This window comes from Bos taurus, chromosome 15, assembly GCF_002263795.3.
Source record: "Bos taurus isolate L1 Dominette 01449 registration number 42190680 breed Hereford chromosome 15, ARS-UCD2.0, whole genome shotgun sequence".
NCBI lineage: Eukaryota > Metazoa > Chordata > Mammalia > Artiodactyla > Bovidae > Bos > Bos taurus.
In genome coordinates, this window is record NC_037342.1 from 76,820,902 (window position 1) to 76,841,258 (window position 20,357).

At 53.4% G+C, this 20,357-nt stretch overlaps 1 protein-coding gene across 2 annotated transcripts in view; it reads right to left on the reverse strand.

Moving 5' to 3' along the window:
• Positions 1-19,893, reverse strand: part of LRP4 (LDL receptor related protein 4) — a 51,549-nt gene extending 31,656 nt beyond the window's left edge. Inside the window, exons 1-10 of one of the 2 annotated variants that reach the window (NM_001077843.1) lie at positions 19,661-19,712; positions 5,616-5,762; positions 4,102-4,218; positions 3,428-3,541; positions 2,929-3,045; positions 2,463-2,591; positions 2,101-2,220; positions 1,349-1,474; positions 625-750; positions 291-425 (exon numbers count right to left, since the gene is read on the reverse strand). In NM_001077843.1, the coding sequence (NP_001071311.1) occupies positions 291-425; positions 625-750; positions 1,349-1,474; positions 2,101-2,220; positions 2,463-2,591; positions 2,929-3,045; positions 3,428-3,541; positions 4,102-4,218; positions 5,616-5,762; positions 19,661-19,712 (1,183 nt within the window). Of the gene's footprint in view, positions 1-290; positions 426-624; positions 751-1,348; positions 1,475-2,100; positions 2,221-2,462; positions 2,592-2,928; positions 3,046-3,427; positions 3,542-4,101; positions 4,219-5,615; positions 5,763-19,660 lie in introns of both variants that reach the window. The other variant, XM_024975054.2, reaches the window with a different exon arrangement.
• Positions 19,894-20,357: the final 464 nt, after the last annotated feature.

Genomic DNA, 20,357 nt, shown 5'->3' on the forward strand with positions numbered 1-20,357 from the left:
TGCCCACACACCCGCCTACTTCCCAGGTCCAGCGGGAAGCCTACAGAGCAAGTGGTTAAGGGTTTTGAGCTGGGCTGGGGTCCCAGCTCTGCTATTCATCGGCACTGTGACCTTCATTAAGTGACAACCTCTCTGAGCTTTCATTTCCCCCCGTCTTCGAAACGAGAGGGACAACAACCCCCAGCTCCCGGGGCTATTGAGAAAATGACACGCGGTCACGTCTCTCAGAGGGCTGACCCATGGCTAACCCAGGCCCCCGCCCTGCTCCCGCCCAGGGGGCCCCAGCTCACCCTGGCAGGTGCGCCCATCCTCAGTGAGCCGGTAGCCAGTGTGGCAGGTACACTGGATGGCCCCCCGCACCATCTGGCACTTCTGGGCACAGCCGCCGTTGTTAACACTGCAGTTCTCCTCACCCGTCCGGGGCCCTGTGCCAGCCAAGCCAGAGATGGGAGTTGAGCCCGGAATCCTCCCCCAGACGGCCAACTTGGCATTCCACCTGGACCACGAAGAACAGCTCCCGGGGCTGCAAGCGTCCCTGGGGAGGACTCTCTTTGAAGCAGATGGGTGGGGCGCGGCCACAAACCATGGGCGGGCGCACCCGGGGAGTGGGGTGGGGACACTCACGGCAGTTCTGCTGGGGGCTCTCATCGCTGTTGTCCCCACAGTCGTTGACCCCGTTACACAGCTTCCTCTGCCCGATGCAGCGCCCGTTCCAACACAGGAACTGGTCCGAGGCACACTGGGGGCTTCCTAGAGAGGAAGATGAGGAGGGAAGGAGAGCCAGGTCAGTGCCAGGCAGGGCTGACGGGGCTTGGGTCAACAACAAAAAAAAGATGGGAGCCTGTCATTTTCTATGCCGAGCTGGAGACAGATGAGACTCAAGGTGGGAGGGTCGGGGTCCAGAGCAGGAAACAGCTCAGACAGGGCTGTCTGCATTCGTGTTCTCCCCAGGACAGCACAGTGGCACGGTAAGATGGGACGTGAGGCAGAATGAGAGAGCCCACCCATGTGTCAGGCACCTGTGCGGCTAGGGGAGGGGGCGTAGGGCTGTCAACCGGAGAGCAGGCCAGAGGAACAGGCGCTGGCCACGTGTGAGTAAGAATGTGAGAGGCCGTTGAAACTCCCGGCCCTGATATTGTGTTCCGGGCTGTGAGGCTGCGGGTCAACAGATGCACCTGATTTGACACTGGTAACTGAGACAAGCAGGAAGAATCCAGGCCATGGGCAAGACTTGATGAAAGCATCATGTTGGCCCGACTGGAGAGGCAGCAGTAACACCCTCTTTCCACCTCCTTGCTCCAGACTAACTACGGGCTAAGGGGCCTGGGGCTCTCCAGGGAGACCCTACCCGTGTTCTCACAGTTCTCTTCATCGCTGTTGTCCGCACAGTCGTCCTCCCCATCACAGCGCCAGGACAGACGGACGCAGCGGCCCGACCGACAGCGGAACTGTTCCGCTGTACACACCGAGGTGGCTGGGCAAAGCACAGGGCTGATGAAAGGCTGACCCCGCTTTAGCCTGAAGCCCCACCCTGCCACCCTAGGCTGCACTTTACGCCAGCACCCACGCCACTTATTTTCCTAAGATTTTTTTTTTTTTTTGATGTGGACCATTTTTCTTTTTGGGGGGCTAAAGTCTGTATTGAATTGTTACAATGCTGTTTCTGTTATGCGTTTTGGATTTTTTTGGCCAGGAGGCAAGAGGGAGCTTAACTGCCTAAACAGGGATCAAACCGGCACCCCTGTCTTCAAAGTTAAATCTTAACTAAAGGACTGCAGTGAAATCCCTTTGACACTCTTCTTGACACCAGGGTCACAGTTGGTCTCTATGGCATCTCTGTGGGAATCAAAAAAAGGTGTCTTTTCCTCAAGACATTTTACTGCCATCTGCTGGAAAACTGCCGTGATGACTATATAGATCTAGAGAATTATGGAATAAATAAGTCTACTGGGGGACTGGCATCCTTTGGACCTAGCACCTTTGTGCAGTGCCCAGCCTACACGACTGTACATGGTGGACCTGTCTTAACTATCTTGGAGCTTTATCAGAGGTGGCCTGTCCCTGCTTCCGGCCCAGACCTTGGCACTGCCCCCCACTCACTGCAGTTGCGCTCATCAGACTGGTCATCACAGTCCGCGTCACCGTCACAGCGCCAGCCCGCGTTGATGCACAGGCCACTGTCACACATAAACTCGCCAGAGCGGCAGGGCTGGTGGGAGGCTGGGGAGACACGCCAGGCTTCTGTCTTAAGCCAGTCTACACACACAGCGTCCCACCGTGGACCAGGAAGCAACAGCCCGGGCACCCTGGCTCCTCCAGGTTGGCCCCATAGGGAACCAGGGACTCTAGAAGCTCCTCTCCTGAGCTCCTGCCCCAGCTGGCAACCGGGCCTCACCCCCGCCCCCCCAGGAGCTCCTCCCAGCCGGCCTCCCCTCCTCCACCCCACTGGCCAGAGTGCTCACAGCAGTCAGACTCGTCCGACCAGTCTCCGCAGTCGTCATCACCATCGCAGTGGTAGATGTCGAGGATGCAGCGGCCGTAGGCACACTGGAACTCCTCCAGGTTGCAAGGGGGTGCTGGCACTGCTGAGGCTGGAAGGAGGGCAAGGCGGGGAAGGGCACGCACTCAGGCCCCCTCAGAGGAGAAGGGCCCGGACTCCTCCAAGGGGCCAGGCACTCAGACACAGAAGTTTCCTTGGGTGTGGCCCTGATACACGCCCATTTGCCAGAGGACCAAAGGGAGGCCTCCCTTCTCACCTGGGGCACCTGTTCCCTCCCGGCCCCGCCCAGGAGGAGCGGTTGCCTAAGAACCCACCCTCCCGCCGGCTGACCTGCGCTGTCCTTTCACTCGTCGGCCTGGCCCTCAGCCCACCGCATGGCGCCCTCTGCCCCAGCCCAGCCCGGCAGCCTGAGTCCTGGGGCCACTCACGACAGCTCTCCTCGTCGGAGCCGTCTTTGCAGTCGGTGTCTCCGTCGCAGTACCAGTGCTCAGCAATGCAGCTTCCATCGCTGCAGCGGAATTCCTTGTCCGAGCACTTGCGCATGTCTGGGGGGGTGGGGAGGGGGGTACACAGTGGGACAGCAGTCCTGCAGGAGCCGCACCGGTTACCCTCCGGTCATCCTCCCTGACTCCCACCCTCGCTGCCCCCTGGGAGTCTGACCCAGGCCCTGCAAGACTCTGTGGGTTCGGTATAGACTCCTGAGGGGAAAGAAGAGGCTCTGGAGAGACTGGCCTCAGGTTCCCGTTCTGTGGTCCCCGGGGTGTCGGGCCCATCTCCCCATCCTGCTCTCCTCCAGCTGCTCCAGATACCCAGGCAGTTCAAGGGTTGGGCAGTGCTAGGGCCCCTGAGGCTCTTGCCCCTGCCTCGGCCAGGCCATCCACCAGCCTCCCTGCCTGTCCCCCGCCGCCCCCCTGGAGCACCGCTCACCACACTGCTCATCACTGTTATCGCCACAATCATTGTCACCATCGCAATGCCACAGGCTCCGGATGCAGTAGCCATTCTGGCAGGGGAACTCGTCCTCCTCACACTCCCGGGGGGCTGTGGGCACAGAGCAGTCAGCGCCCGGACACCCAGCAGGAAGCCTGGTGGAGCAGAGCAGCTCCGATACTGCCCTAGGGAGCTGGGGAGCTGGCTGTCCCCCACCTCCAGGGGGGCTTAGATAAGCCGAGAGAGGAGGTGGAAGGACAACAGCCAAAGACCACGGGCTGGGGCCTCATTTTCTTTTCTTTTCTTTATTTATTTTGTATTTATTTTAATTGGAGGGTAATTACAATATTGTAGTGGTTTTGCCATACACTGACATGAATCAGCCATGGGTGTATGTAATACACCACATTAACAAATTGAAAGATAAAAACCACATGATTATCTCAATAGATGCAGAGAAAGCCTTTGACAAAATTCAACATCCATTTATGATAAAAACCCTCCAGAAAGCAGGAATAGAAGGAACATACCTCAACATGATAAAAGCTATATGTGATAAACCCACAGCAAACATTATCCTCTATGGTGAAAAACCGGGGCCTCATTTTCTGATTGAAACGCCTTGCCCCGCCCAGCCGGCCCTCAGCCGCCCAGCCCCGCCCAGCACTCACGACAGTCCTGCTCGTCCGAGTCATCCTCACAGTCGTTGTCCCCGTCGCACACCCAGGAGCGGCGGATACATTTGCCGTTGTCACAGTGAAAGTCGAGAGGGGAGCAGGTGGGCAACTCTGAGCCCCGGGAACGGGAGGGGAACAGGGGTCAGTCTGGGGCACTTACTCAGGCAGGCCCCATCTTTCCCTCTGGCTCTGTCTGAATTACGGTCCCTCCTCACTGGCTCCTCCAACTGCCCCTGGCGCCCACTAATACAGAACCAGGCAGAAACAGCAGCTAAGAAGAGAGAGCTTCCTCAGGGGTTCACAGGACAGAAGAGTCCGAGGAACTCAAAACCACCCGGAAAGCAGTGAAGGAAAGCATGAAAAGAGAAGCAAATGTATTCCGCACCCCGCCCCGCCCCACGCCATTCCTCTTATTAAATAATGGCTGACACACCTGGGCTCGATGTCAAGTTCTAGAACTCATTACTTTTATCACACAAGCCAGTTACCCTCACCTAGCTCCAGGTTCTTCCGACTGTACAATGGGGATAATTATAACTGACTCAGAGAGGTCCTTTGAGATAATGCATATGAAAGTGCTCCATGAAAGTGAGCCATTTACCACCATCGCAATTAGCTAAACTGGTTAGGGGTAATAAGGTCCGGGCTATAGCTTCACTCTTACGAGACTAATTAGCCTCCCTCAGACGTAGGTGCTGCCGGGGTGGGGGCCACACCCCAGAACCCAGACACGTAACTGGCTCAGGAGCAATACTGCTACACGTCCAGGACGTGTATCCAGGGCACCCTAGCCTGTGGCGTACGTTATCACACTATGGGAAAGGGGAGACTTAACAAGAATATAAAATTTCTTACCAAGTTTATGTTATTTAAAAAGGTGGGATTACACAGAATACCAACGTAAGAAATAAACAGTCTGCATCCACGTATAGTGTGCACATTTAAAAATACACAAATATGCATCACAAATACACACGCACACAAATACAGAGATCTATTCAAGGCTGTTTTTTCCTGTGCTTGTTTAAAGTCTCTGTTTTATTGGCTATATTGGGTGTGCTCAGTCGCTCGGTTGTGTCTGACTCTTCGTGACCCCATGGACTGCAGCCCGCCAGGCTCCTTTGTCCATGGGGATTTCTCCAGGCAAGAATACTGGAGTGGGTTGCCATGCCCTCCTCCAGGGAATCTTCCCAATAACCCAGGGATGGAACCCAGGTCTCCTGCATTGCAGGCAGGCTCTTTACCATCTGAGCCACCAGGGAAGCCCAGGAATACTGAAGAAGGTACCCTATTCCTTCTCTAGGGGAGCTTCCCACCCAGGAATCGAACCGGGGTCTCCTACATTGCAGGCGGATTCTTTACCAGCTAAGCTACCATTTATTGACTATATGTATGTGGAAATATGGGAAACAGGGGAAGGTTGAAGCCATACACACTGTGAGGAAACCTCCCATCTGTTTATATCCATCACCCTCCCAAGAGCCCGGGGCAGGGGGAGGGGTTCTCACTACATCCGTCCTCATCGCTGTGGTCCCCGCAGTCGTTGTCTCCATCACACTGCCACTGGGCAGGGATGCAGGTACACTCTCCGAGGGCGCTCACTGCACACGTGAAGTGGCTCCGACCACAGGCACACTCGGGGCTGCTGGCCAGTCCTGGGCAGAGAAAAGAGGAACCAGTGAGGGCTCAACTCCCACCCAACCAAAACCCATTCCAGGTGGGGCAAGGTAGAGGAGCCGAGTCTAGGGGCACTGTTACCCAGGAGGTCACGGAGACAACTGCGGGGAGATGTGGATGACGTCATGGTGCCGTCCCCCTCCTCTAGGCACAGACAGTCCAGAAGATACTGTCTGACTTTGGGCTCACAGACGGCCCAGGTCTCCCCTCTATGACAGGGTTTTCTGCACACCCGCAAAGGACCAGAGACAAATGACGCCAATTGCAGGGCTACTGGTCCCAAGGAAAGGGAACCAGGGACAGGAGGCCAATGCACAAAGGCTTCCAGGTCCTTCCCTCTGAATCCAGGTGGCTTTATGGATGCTTTTGCCTCTATTCAGGACCCGGACGCTGAATTAAAATGCTGGCGCCCCTCTGGGGATGAGAAGTCACACCGAGGAGCAGGAAGCAGCAGACACTGCCGGGAGTCCTACAGTCAGAGCGCACCTCTAAGGGGGGCGACCAGGAGAAGGGGGGACGGGATACAGGGTAGGGGGACCAGGTTCCCCTGGGGCAGAGCGACTGGGGCCAGCTGGGGCCTTCCTGTCTGTGGGCCTGGCCGTGGCCCGGAGGAAGGATGGCAGGGGCTGCCCCGCCCCCAGCCCTCACTGCACGCAGCTGGGCTTCCCTATTGAGCATCCAGCTATCTGCCTGGCCAAGTCCCATGACCGGCCGCTGCGCCCCCTCCCCAGCGTGCCCAGCAGGATGCCCTGGGATGGCGTGTGAATGGCTCGGTGCCCCCGCTCCAGCCTCAGCTGGAACAAAGGGTTCTGCCAGGGTCACTCTTCCCACCCCCCACACCAGCATTCATCTAACCCGCTGGGCTGCTGCAGCTGGGAAGGATGGGGGCCACCTCTCCCTTGCTCATCTCCCCCACTTGCTTTCTTCTCCTTGTCCTCCCCTCCGCTGGGTGCTGCCCTCGGGCTGGGCTGGAATGGGGAAGGAGTCAGCTCCCAAATGCCACCCCGCTTCCTTTCCTATTTCCCGGGGCCCAGCGTTCCTCTCTTGGCTCATCTCCTTGACATCCATCGTCACTTCACATTATATTCCTGGGGCCAGCTTTAGGGTTCAGGGCCCAGAGTGAAAGGGTGGATTGCTATTCCCACCAAAAGCAAAGGACTGCTGTTCCCTAGACCCCTCCCTCTCCACATCCACCCCCAGGACAATGATAAGCAGAAAGCAGGGGTCCCTAACCTGCAGATGGATGGGGGGGGTGGGTGGGCAGCCTTTATGATCTGTGAAGCTCTGAAACTACAGGCAAAACGTATGTCTCTGGAGTGGAGGACCACAGCTCTCACCCCACCTTCAGCGGAGGACTTGCCCTCACCTTCCACATGCTGAGGGAATTGGCTGCCCGAGAAAAGATGCAGGACTTCCTGCGGAAGCCACAGGAATCCATCTGGGAGAAGCTGCACATCTACTCCAAGGCCAGTTCGCCTGTCTCTCCAGGTCTCCCCAAGTGCAGGACGGAGAAACTTTTCTAAGTGTGATCAGCTCATCACAGCTATAAGCACTGTTTTCGGGGACTCTGGCTGGGATGGAAGAGCAATAACTAAGTATTCCAGAGGACTCCGTGCCATGGGGCTCACCAAGACACTGACCCCCTTTGCGGGGAGGAACGATGAAGAGCAAGAATAGGCTGCCACAGTGGTTTCCAGTGAAGGATGTTTTTTTCTCCCTGGGGGGCATTTGGCAATGTGTGATGACATTCTGGGTTGTAACTGGTGATGCGGATGGAATTCAGAGGATAAAGGCCACAGACGCTGCGGATGGAAGTCAGAGGATAAAGGCCACAGACGCTGCGGATGGAAGTCAGAGGATAAAGGCCACAGACGCTGCGGATGGAAGTCAGAGGATAAAGGCCACAGACGCTGCTATTAGTCCGCAAAGTACAGAGCTGCGGCTGCTGCTGAGTCGCTCAGTCGTGTCTGACTCCGCGCGACCCTATAGACGGCAGTCGGCTAGGCTGCTCCCCATCCCTGGGGTTCTCCAGGCAAGAACACTGGAGCGGGTTGCCATTGCCTTCTCCAATGCATGAAAGTGAAAAGTGAAAGGGAAGTCGCTCAGTCGTGTCCGACCCTCAGCGACCCCATGGACTGCAGCCTTCCAGGCTCCTCCGTCCATGGGATTTTCCAGGCAAGAGTACTGGAGTGGGGTGCCATTGCCTCCTCCGAACATACAGGAAGGTGCCTGCAAACAAATAAGTTATCCGGCCTAAAATGTAAATGGAAGGTTGAGAAATACTGCTAACCACACAGAGCAGGGAGCAGGGCCACACCAAGGAGGCGATCAGGGTAAGGGGGTGAATGGAGAGGAGAAGGCATGGGAGGGAGGGGAAGAGGAAAAAGCTCTGGACCTGGAGCGGACAGAGCTGGGACCCCTGACCAGTTGTGCTACCTTGTATTAAGTACCATAGTCCCCTTAGCTTGGTATATAAAAAAGTCACAGACTTAGATGAGAAGATGAATGTGGGAGAGGCTGATCCATGCCTGGGCACACCAAGGATGCTCCAGAAGTGCAGGCTGGAGGTGTGGGGACATGAGGATTTGGGGGCTAGCTTCTTTTCTAAAAGGCCTTGAAGCTAAGAACCTGAGTACCAGGATCATGGACAGCAGCATCTTAGGCTACATGCAAGTCAGAAGAAATCCAGGCTAGTGGTTAAGAATTTGCCTGCCAATGCAGGGGCACAGGTTCGATCTCTGGTCCAGGAGGATTCTCCAGGAGGCGGAGGAGCTGGGCCTGTGCTCCAGAACCACTGAGCCCATGTGCCTAGAACCTGTGCCCTGCAAGAGAAGCCAGCGTGATAAGAGGCCCACGCATCGCAAGGAAGAGTAGCCCCTGCTCACAACTTCACAACTATTAGAGAAAAGCCCCCACACAGCCAAAAATAATTAATAAATAAATAAATCTTAAAAAAAAAAAAAAAGGAATTCAGTAGGTAAAGAAGAGCCTTCAGGGGATTTTTTTTTTTTTTTTTAGCCTCCCCAACCCCCTTTGGCTGAGTGATAGCAGAAGTCCTGACTTCCCCCTGCAGACTTGGAAACAAAGCATTCCATCCGGTGGGCATCAAGTTGGTTGTTGAAAAGGCACGACTTCCTGCCTGTCAGAGCAACATCTGAACGTTGGCATGTGAAGGTCAGGCAGCCGGCGACAGGCAAACTCTTGGCTTGGGTGTTCATACGGTAAACAGACACATTATCCTCCAAGACTCAGCTCTTCTGGACAACTGCTGCCCCTCTGGGATCCTGGGAGGTGGAATTCTGCCTTTTTACTCGAGTCCTGGCTGTGATCATAAAGGACAGCTTTTAACCCTTTTTAACTGAAAGAATGGTGAGTGAAGAAAGGAAACAAATGACCGACCGCGGGTGGCAAGACGCGGTCTTCATTTCAAGAAGGGTTCAGTTAGAGCGCTCCCCGGGGCTTCTGGCCTTAAACACTATTTCCCAGCCACGTTGCAAGTCTGCTTTGGCCGTAGAGGGCATGGGACCTTAAATTTAATGCTGTTCAACAAGGAAAAGATCTCTTCCCAAAGTGTTCACTATCCCTGATCATCCAGTAATCCAGCTTTTGGGATACATGTTACTGTGCTCATAGGGCCTTCCTAGGAGGTTAACTCGAATCTCAGCCATGTTACCTACCACTTTCTCACTGCTTTCTTCAGAAAGAAAGAGAGACGTCCACCTGCTTATACTACCAGATACTGCGGAACATGTGAGAGAACATAGATTCCAGAGTCAGAGAGGCTGGAGTTCAAGTCCTGGTTCTACCACTAACTCTACAACTTTGAGCGAGTTAGTTCATGCCAGAGTCTCAGTTTCCTCATCCATAAAATGGGAATAACAATAGTTTTACCGCAAAGGGTTTTGTAAAGATCAAAAGAAATAATCTGGGACTTTCCTCGTGGTCCAGTGGCGCAGACTCTGCAGTCCCAGTGCCAGGGGCCTGGGTTTGGTCCCTTGTCAGGAAACTAGATCCCAGTGCCACAACTAAGACCCCGTGCAGACAAATATATAAATAAATGCTTTTTTTTTTCTTTTTAAAAAATGTTTTAAATTTTAAAAATCCATGTAAACTTCTTAGCAAAGGGCCAGCACACAGCGAAAGCTTTATAAAAATACAGCCACCACTCACTGAATATTTACCATGTGCTCTCCAAATACTCTTCTAAAATACTTTTCTTATGCTACATCACTGAAGGCTCTCAATAGTCCTGGGAGGTGTCTGTTATTATTATCACCATCTTACAGGTGAGGACTCTGAGACCCAGGGAGGAGTAGTCTGTTGACAAGTCATACAGATACTAAGGGTTGGAGCCAGCACTCACACACAGGCAGGTCAATTCCAGACCCTCTGCTCTTAACCCCCTCATGCTCCTGCCTCCCAATACATGGTATTGCTATTATGAGAGTTTCCAAATCTCTGAGATCCAAAAAGGGAATTGGTAATACTGGAATTTCCGAGTCCTTCTTTCTGCAGTCTCATTTAGCAAATGCACAGACAGTTTATGGATTTCAAGCAGTGACCCCTCCTTCTGGCTACTGCCAAGGCTAAAGGCCCATTCCCCTTGCCCTAAGGTCAGGTAGCGAAGCAAGGAGAGTATGGAACCCTAGTCCTCTGAATGAGCGCCTCAGTATTGTGTTGGTCCAGAAAAAGGCAGGACTCCACACAACAAATGATTAAATTCCGCGGCTTCTCTTAGCAGTTTGCAAGCCACTTTTGCACACACACTTGTGTTCTCATTTAATCATTACAGCCGTACCCTTTTAACAGGTAAGTCATCTGCTTTGGCCGAGGTCATAGGTTAAGTAGGAGAGCCAGGAGGGCAGCCCCATTCTGATCCTTAGACCAATATTCTTCTGTTACTATGGTCTCAGCATCCGGACTCTCAGTAAAGCTTCTCACTGAGGCACACTCAAGTTGGAGAGGCACTGCTCCTCACCACCTCACAGAACGCTCAGCTCAGGAGGGACCACACCTTCCCGGAGGCCCAAGGTGTCCAGTGACTATACACAGCTACAGAGCAGCTTTTTCAAGTTGAACAAGAAATGAGAAGGCTTAAGGGCTGTCCTATGAGTGTAGGGATATGACAGCTCTCGCAGCCTGGAAGTGATTACAATGGGAAAGGGAGAGAGCATCACTCATATAAGTGAAGGACGTTTTTCTTTTTTTCAAAAATATTTGTTTGTTTGGCTGTATCAGGTCTCAGTTGCAGCATTTGGGATCTTCCATCTTTGTCACAGCATGCGGGTTCTTTAGCTGCAACATGCGGGATCTAGGTCCCTGAACAGGGATCAAACCCAGGCCCCCTGCCTTGGGAACACAGGGTTTTAGCCACTGGGCCACCAGGAATGGTTTTCTTAAACACTGTTCTTTTCTCCAATGCTGTCTTCTTTTCTATCAACTGGCAGCCATGATGAAGATACAAACCTTATTTAATGAGGATAAGTTGTTTGAAATGACCTTAAACTACACCCAGGCCAATCAAGAGACCAATCCTCGGGCAGGTTACTCAGCTTACTTGGGCAGTATCTCCCACTGAAAGGGAGGCCCGTGCCGCAAGACAAAACTGACATAACCGAAAGGGGTAGCAGCCAAAAGCCACATGGAAATGGATCTGGTCTCACCCAAGAGACACCTGGAGTCAGGAGAGACCCGGGTTTCTATACAGCCATTGTTTGAGAGGACAGACCTTGCACAAAAAAAAAAAAAAAACTCTGGAACCAATACCAAACAAGGAAAATGGTTGAGAGCAGGAGGCCAGGACGTGAACCCTTTCCTGATGCTGCCCAACCTGGATCCGTGGAGCCTGACTTAACTGAAAGCGTCTGCCCTGTGCCCAGGGGCCCCTGGTGTCTCCTCTATGGCAGCACTTAGCCCACTGTGGGACCGCTGTTCTCCTACTAGACCAGAAGTCTCTTGGCAGTTGGAACTGTATGATATGGAGCTTTGTATCTGTATTCAGTGCGTCGCTCAATGCTTGCCTGTAGTATGGATCATATAAGTTTGTAAAATTAAAAAAAAAAAAAAAAAACAAATTCCTTGAGAATCCTGTGAGAGCTGAAGTCAGAGGAAAAGAGGAAGCCCAGAACATGAGTAATAAAAGTGGTTATTTCCGACTTACCCTATACTCAAGAAAGCAAGAATCTTCTTTTTAAAGAGGCTACCTACTTGTATCCAGGCAAAGTTTAAGTTCACTCCTTTCTCCAAAAAGAGTTCCTTTCATTTGCTGTGTTATCAGGCTGAGTTACTGACGTCCATAACTTTCCGTATCTCTGTCTCTTGATCCCTAGAGGCCAATCTTACCTAGTTTGAAAATCTATCTGATAAACTCTTCTCCTTGAGGGCCCTCTCAAAAGTGACACCATGAGACACATGACTATCAGTCCCAGCAAGTTCAGTCCTCTCTTGCCAGTTTCAAACACAGAAAAGAAGTAAGATCAGCTTCCAAAGTTTTGAGGCAGAAGAGCATAGTGTCAAGAACACAGGAACATAACGAAGCTAGTTACTGGCCATCGGACCTGGGCATGTTATTTAATTTCTACCTTAGCTTTTCATTTGGAAAACTGGGATAAGAGCCCCTACCTCCCATGGGTGTTATGAGAATTGAATTAGTTAATTCATAAAAAACCCTTAGCATATACTAAGCTCTCAATAAATGACGGCGCCTACTATTACTTTTACAGAATCTGACTCACTCAGCCTGTCTTATCCAGCCACCCCTTGATTAAGCCCTAATATTTCAGGGCTTGAGACGTCTAAAAACTCGACTGTCTGCCAAGCTGCAGTGCTGCTCCCACGTGTTAAGTTGGCGGCGTAAGTGGCCTCAGGAAGAGACGGGGGAGAGTCCTGTGACCACGGTCCCACTTTACGGCCCTTCTCTGGGGGAGCTTGAAGTACATGGCATCCTTTATCCTTACCTAATCTGTCATCATCCAATTCCTAGGAGGCAAGCATAGACAAGAGCATTTAGAACCTAAATTTCAGAGCAACTTAGACATGGATTCGTTTCCTTTTTTGTGAAATGGGGGTGGTGGTAGTACCCATTTCATAGGGTTGATAGGAGGTTTAAATGAAATAATACATACAAAGTACATCATAGCAGCTACTTTTTGTTGTTGTTGCTGTTAATACCACCATCTCCATCTGCATCTGCTCTCTCAACCCAGTAATGTAGCTGTGTCTCCGTACAGGTCTTCAGAAGTCTCCTCACCCTGCCCAGGAGCTCAGTCAACAAGACTCCACAAATCCAGCAGGGCTTGGAGGCGGCTGTGCTCACTGAGAGGCTGCTCAGAATATTGCTCTCCCCTCCCCCTACATCTCAAAACCCAAGGCCCACAGGATAACACATGGCTTCAAAGAGCAACAAACCACATCTCCTGGGAGCTTTTTAAAGCCTCCCTCCATCAAAAAAAAAAAAAAAAAAAAGCACCCGATAGGTAATTCTTTATGCACTGGGATTCTCTGAGAAGATGAAGACTGAAAACAGAGAGGAGAGGTCAATCTGAGATAAAACAGAGACCAGTCCTGATCAGGGTCTTCTGGTTTAGGATAGATATAAAAGAGTCTATTCTAAGAGCCAGTGTGGATTAGAGGGTTAACAGCTCAGGCTCTGGGTTCAGATCCTGGGGCAGTTACTCACTAGCTGTATGACAGCAAATGGCCCAAGCCTTACCTTCCCGTCTGTAAGACAGGAATCTAACAGAATCTTCCTAGTAAGGATACGGTGAGGAGTAAATGTGATAAAACATGCTAACACTTATCACAGCGCCGGCAATACAGAAAAGAGATTCACCAGTGTTAACTGCCCCAGAAGTCCATTTGTCATTTTTGGACTACATGTCCCAACTTGCTATGCAAAAATGGTCGCCAGAGATCACTCCCAGAGGAGCAGAAATTCTCATTTGGGGGAGGTATATTTTAAAGCCATTCACTTTTTTTCCTTCTCTGAACCTGTGGCTGAAATTTCTTGTTTAAACAGCAGGTAAGTGTGGGGTTGTGGGGAGGGGGGAGTGGAAAGAGGAGGAACCTCTCCTTTCTTATTTGCTTTGTTGCTGTTGTTGCTAAGTTGTGTCCGACTCTTTTGCGACCCCAAGGACTGATAGCCTGCCAGGCTCCTCTGTCCACGGGATTTTCCTGGCAAGCATACTGGAGTGGGTTGCCAGTTCCTTCTCCAGGGGATCTTCCCAATCCAGGGACTGAACCCACGTCTCCTGCTTGGCAGGCAGATTCCTTACCATTCAGCCACCTGGGAAGCCCTTCTTATTTGCTAGATGTATGGCTATTAGAACCCAGCATCTGTATTTGATTTCCAGCAGGCCGTAGTCAACCCAACAGAAAAACTATCTCTTGTCCTCATCCAGGCCATGGTGACAGTCGGCTCCCCAGGCTGGGGCCAAGGAGGGGACTATTCGGAGCATTTCCCCTACCCCTTGCCCTGCAGGCCGGGCAGGAAGTGGAGCAACTGAGCAAGGAGAGATCACTGGAGCTCCTTCCAACCTCGAAGCGTCTTTGCTGCTGCTGCCGCTGTGTTGCTTCAGTCGTGTCCGACTCTGTGCAACCCCATAGACGGCAGCCCACCAGGCCTCCTGTCCCTGGGATTCTCCAGGCAAGAACACTGGAGTGGGTGGCCATTTCCTTCTCCAATGCATGAAAGTGAAAAGTGAAAGTGAAGTTGCTCAGTCGTGTCCGACTCTAGCGACCCCATGGACTGCAGCCTACCAGGCTCCTCCGTCCATGGGATTTTCTAGGCAAAAGTACTGGAGTGGGGTGCCATTGCCTTTTCTGAGAAGCGTCTTTATTTCACTGCTAATCAGGTGTCTCTCTACCCTGTACCTGCCTGGCCCTTCACCCAGATGGGAGGCGGTGGGGGACCCTCTCCTCCACCAAAAGGTTCTAGGGCCAGGAGCTTCCCCAGCCCCAGAAAACCTCCAGTGATAAATCATGCAGCAGCACCTTTGTGCTGCCTCTCCGCCAGATGGGAGGTTTGCTCCCAGGCTTTTGTTTCCGGCTTTGCTCGCAACTCCGATCCTCCCGGCTCTGCACAGAGGTGAGGGGGGAGCTCCGGTGGGCTGTGTCTGGGCTTGCAGCGAGTCCCCGGCGAGGCTTTCTTCACTGGGGCTTGGGCAGCGCCCTTCCCCTCCTCACTCTAACCTGAACGAGCAGGGAGCAGGGTGTCAGGGCAGCTGGTGGGCGATCCACTCAGCTGTGAGCGAGGATGGGAATGCCTACGTGCCGTGAAAGAATGAAGTTTGCTCGGAAGGGCGTAAAAGGTGCCCAAGGGCACCAAGGATGTTTGCTTCTTGCTAAATCAAAAATGCAGAACAGAAAATGGAGTCAAAGGACTGCCGGGAAAGCTAGAGAATCAGCTCTTTTGAACGGCTGCTCTTGGCTGCTCTTGGTTACGGTCAACTTTCCGCAACTCCCCCGCACCCCCCCACCCAACCATCACATCAGTGGCACCAACTTATATGGAAAAAACAAAGACACTACAGGGGTCAAACTCGACGGGTGGAAAGGCTGGGGGCTGGGTCATGGGCTTGAGACTCCAATCTATTCTCCCTGCATCCCGACAGGATTCCGGATTGAAGACAGTAGTCGTGAAGGAAGGCAGCCCCACAGCGGCCCGGCCCCCAAATTGGGGCAATTACTACCTTATGAGCTCTGGGGCTTGTCCTTTCCCAGGCCAGTGGGAGGAAGAGCCTGGAATTCTAAATGGTTGCAGCTCCAGGAGACCTCTGCCAGCACCTCTCACCCCGGGTCACAGCAACCTTAGGGCGAGATGGCTGGCTGCAACCCCGACTACGGGGATGCTCTCAGAGGAAAGCCCCGCCTCCCAGGCTCTGACCCAGGGGAACTGAGTCAGAGTGAGCCCGCTAGACTCGCAGCAGAGCTCCACAGACTTCTTTTCTGAAGTGTGGATAGGAGAGAAATATGCTTAAGTTTCATTAGATGTTCAAGGGGGTAAAGAAAGGGCATGATCTTAAAAAAAAGAGAAAGAGCAAAAACCAGCTTAACTGAATGAAGGGCTGAGCCTCCATTTTAGCACAAGACACTGCAGTTTAACTACTTGTTTGCCTGATTCCCATAGCCCAAAGGTGAAACCCATCTCTAATCCATTTCTGCAAGCACACTAGCAAACAACCAACATTTATCTGTGGGACTCTGTGCTGAATGGTTTGAACGTCCTATTATCTCATTTAATTTTTACAGGATCCTTGCATGATAGTTTATTACTATTCCAGCCCTTTCCTTACAGATATGAACCCTGAAGTTCAAGGTGATCAAGTGTTTTATACAGGATCACCAAGACATGGTGGAGCCAAGATTCAAACTGCCTGCGCTTCTTGATCATGGAGCTGTGCATGCAGGGATTAGATTAGCACTTGACAAATGTGTGTCCAGGGAATGAATGAACAAATGAATGGGTGCAGAGCCCAGTTCAGGGAATGCTCCTGAGTGTGCTGGGGAAAAAGAACCTGACCCTGTCAGCTCGAAGCTGGAAGGAGAGTGGCAAGCACAGGCATTCATCAGAGCTATTTATAGGGCCAAACCCTGGCTCTGCCAGCCAACCAGTCATCATGAAGTCTTTCCTGGGACACTGAATCCCACCAGGCTGAGAAAGGGAGAAAGGTTTCCAATATTGAAGATGAGATGGTAATCCAGACACAGTCTGGGGCCAGATGCCCCATGTCCAGACAACTGTGATAAAACTCGTAGTAAACTGTGTCAAGGAATGTAGAGACCGTGGTTGGAACAGGCTAATAGACCTAGTTGGTCACGGGCATGGAATGGTCACGAAATTATGAGATGTGTCCAAACACAAAAAAAGACAAGACTACTTCTTAGAGTAGTCTCCAAAATTCTGCCCCTCTTTTGGAAGCCCCTAGGATTGATCCTGCCTTCAAAGGAGAAGCAACATAGCCAGCCTCTCGCATCTTCCTTCTTCTTAGGGATCAAGATTAGCAGTCAACCCGTAGAAAGAACGAGAAAGGCCAGTAAAACATCCTGTCCTCTGTAACGTCCTGTGTTCTCCGCTGGCCCAGAAGATGGGAAAGTCCAACGTGCTCAGTATCAGACATGGCCTTACTCAGTCGCCTTGCACCTGTCATTCTTAATACCATGTGCCAGTCCCAAAGATGTTATCTGATACTCAACAGGGGACAGAAGAGGAAATCCAAAATCAGCGACAAGCCAGGCATCTTTCACAAGCCCAGTAAGATCAGGGACAAGGTCAACAGAGCACCGTGACAACACCAGACAGAAAGGAGACCAGTCTCAGCTCCACTCTTTGTCACTCAGCCTCACAATAACCCTCTATGTACCAAAACTTACCTGGAAGAGATCTCCAAGACAAACAGGGTTTTCGCTCTTCAAATGGTGGTGGATTGTCTGAGGTCTCACCTCAACCCTCAACAGGAAGATACCCAGAGCTATTACCAGTTATCAAGTTTCCTTCCAAAAATCTTTAGAAGTATTACACAGGTTCAGGCCAATCCCACAGGCTCTAGGAAAAGTCCCAAGTACTAGCAGCATCCAAATAAGTGCCTTGAATTTTAGTGTCTTGAATTCATTCCTAGTTGAGGTCAGATCTGTCTAACTGATCGACTATGACACACTGACTTCCCCCTTGAGCCCCTGGAACATAGGTATTTTTGGTTGAGTGACTGCTCAGTCTCACTGGTGAACCATGAATCTGTCTCTTCCAAGCCTCCGAGGATGGCACAGCAGCAGGCTAGGCAAAGTTTAGATCTTGGTGCCACTGAGGGTCCTTGGGCACATACACAGAGAGCCTCCCATGCCTTGAAGTTTCCATTAAATATCTTGACCTTGAAAAGAACCCGAAGAGTGACCAAGAACCCTCCTATCCTTCTTTTGTGAAGCACAGAATATACACAATTTTCTACCCCGGTTCTCAATGCAGATGTAGTGTATGCAGTTTTGACAGCTCTGGAGCAATAAAATCCTCTTGGCCAGTCTCCCCCGGAACCTTCCAGCTCCCCTTTCCCTAGGGCAGAAGGCGACAATCTCCTCTCTGGCTTTGTTGGTATCCGTTTTAGCGCCCGCCCCACCCCCCCTTTTTTTTTCCTTCAGTGCCATGCCATTTCCCTTGATCTTTTTCAAAACTTCCTCCAGGGGGCAGGGAGGAAAGCTCCCTCCTCTTGCTTCGCAGCCCGAAGGGGAAAAGCCCCCAAAAAGCATAGCTGTCCCTTTAAGGGGCCCATGTGGTGGGAAGAGCAGCTACATTCCTACCCTAGTAGGGCCGCTGTCCCGACACGCCAAAGAGGCTACAAATAACCTTCGAGGAGAGAACCCCGGAGGGGGAGAGGACAGTCCAGAGAGGAACGTGGTCACCGCGCTGCTACTCCGAGAGGAAGAGTTAAGCGCTCGGTGGGCTTAGTGTGGGCATGGAAAAAGTCACTGAAAACCCACGGGTTGTCTAAATAACAGGCAGAGAACTCTGTTTTGGATTTGGGAGGTAAACCAATCTTTAAAACAAGTGCTCAGGCATCTCCACGCCCTGCCAGGCAAGTTCCGCAATCTGCACTATTTCCACACGCGCTCCCTTTACGTTAAAGAAAGAATCGGCTAGGAGGCCGTGGTCTCCAGTCCCCATCACTCTGAACCCCGTCCAGCGCCTCATCCCGGCGGCGGGGGGAGACTGGGAAGACTCAGATTCCACCACCACCGTCTCCCCACCCCCCCACACCTCGGTTGAACAGAGGTGGGTGAATAGGGTTGGGGTTCAAAGATCAAAGTTCTTTGATCTTCGGGCACCAACTAGAGGCAGCTGCTAAATCACGGGGTGCACCCACGGTCGTAGCCGGCTGCCGAGAAACAGATTCCACCGGAGCCGTCATCGCACACAACAGTTGCGTTGGGGCACCAAACAAGTTATTAATAAGGAGCAGATGAGGCAGCAGTCCTCTTGCCATCCCTCCAGCTCCCCCGAGGGCCACCGCGCGGGCCGGGGGCTGGGGTGGGGGGCTGCCTGGTAAGGTTCGGCGACACCCGCCCCCCTGTCCCAGCAAGGACGGATCTGCGGGAGCCTTCCAGCAGTTTCTTCCCTCTGTCCCTCTGCCCCCTTTTCCAACCCTGTTTCCCCCTCCCCCTCCTCCGGGAAGGATCCAGGGCAGGAAACTGATTGGTCACAGCCAGGAGAGGGAACCCAAAACACCACTAAGTGGGGATGCTGCGAGCGAGCAGTGCCCGAGGACCCTCGGCGGGAGCGTGGTCCGGAGTCCGAGCAGCTGCTCCTCGAATCGGGAGGAATCCCCTGAGCTCAAGTATTCAGATTCCACTGGAGCCTCTCTTCTCAATCCTCCTGAGACCCCCCTACACCCCGGACCCTGGAAGGAAGACTATTTACAATTTGTGTTTTAGCGACCATCCTTCCCCGCCTTTCTTCGCACACATTCATTCGCACCAAAGACACAGAGACCGTGGGTCAACCCGAAACGGGAAGCACCCCAGCTCTTCAAAGAGCAGCGAGGGAAGGAGGGGGCGAGCGCCTTGGATCTCCCCCCGACTCCCTCCCCCCCCCCCCCCCAACACACACACCCTCCACCCAGCCTGGCCCAGACCCGAGCCCGGGGAGCTCCTCGGTCGCCACTGCCCCATCTCGGGCTGGAGGAGTCGGGGGCGGGGGGGGTGGAGAGCTCCCGGTCCCTTTCCCCGGCACACGATCTCCGGGCGAAATGCTTGGAGTGAGAGGGCGAGGGGCTCTCAGGCCCCAGCCCGCGCCGTTCAGCTCTCGGAAGGTTGAGTCCTGCAGCGGCCGGAGCCCGGGGACAAACTTTCCCGGCTGGCGGGTGCGCGCGAGCGCGGCGGCGCCGCTTACCGTGTGCGCAGAGCAGGGCGCCAAGCAGCAGCGCGCCGCACGGCCGCCTCATGGTGCCGCCGCCGGCGCTCCCTGCCGGCCCGGGGGTTCCGCCGGCTCCCGCGGGACGGCGCGCCGGAGGGTATCGGCGGAGGCTCCCCGCTCAGGGGCCGCGTCCCGGTCCACGGCTGCGGGCGCGCCCCGCCGGTCGCCTCCGGCTTGCTGCTGCCTCCAGTGCGGGCCGAGCCGAAGCCGCCCCGCCAGGGGACCGGGAGGGGGGTGTCCCGGGCCCTGCCGCCCCGCCCCCAGCGCCGCAGCCCCCGCCACCGCCACCGCGCCTGGTCCCGCCCCCCGCGCCGGCCCGGCCCCTTCCCGCCCTCGGCCCCCGCCTCCCGGTCCCCGGACCCCACCCGCCGGCGCCTCCAGCGCTGGCCCAGTTCCTCTGCAAGCCACCCCCACATTCCTAGCCCTCGAGAGAGCCCCCCCACCCACCCCACGCACTGTCCCCGTTACTACTGCTCGAATGTCCTTAACTTAAAAAAAAAAAAAAAAAGGGTGTCATCGAAGCGGCAACTCTCGGATCCCCGCTCACTTTAGTTCTGGGCCAGAGTGGTGCACCCAAGCTGACCCGAGTCGCCTGGACGTGACCCCGGCCCCTCTACCGGCCCCGAGTCCAGACTTTATTGATGTCTCAGGATACGCAAGGCTTGCTAATGCA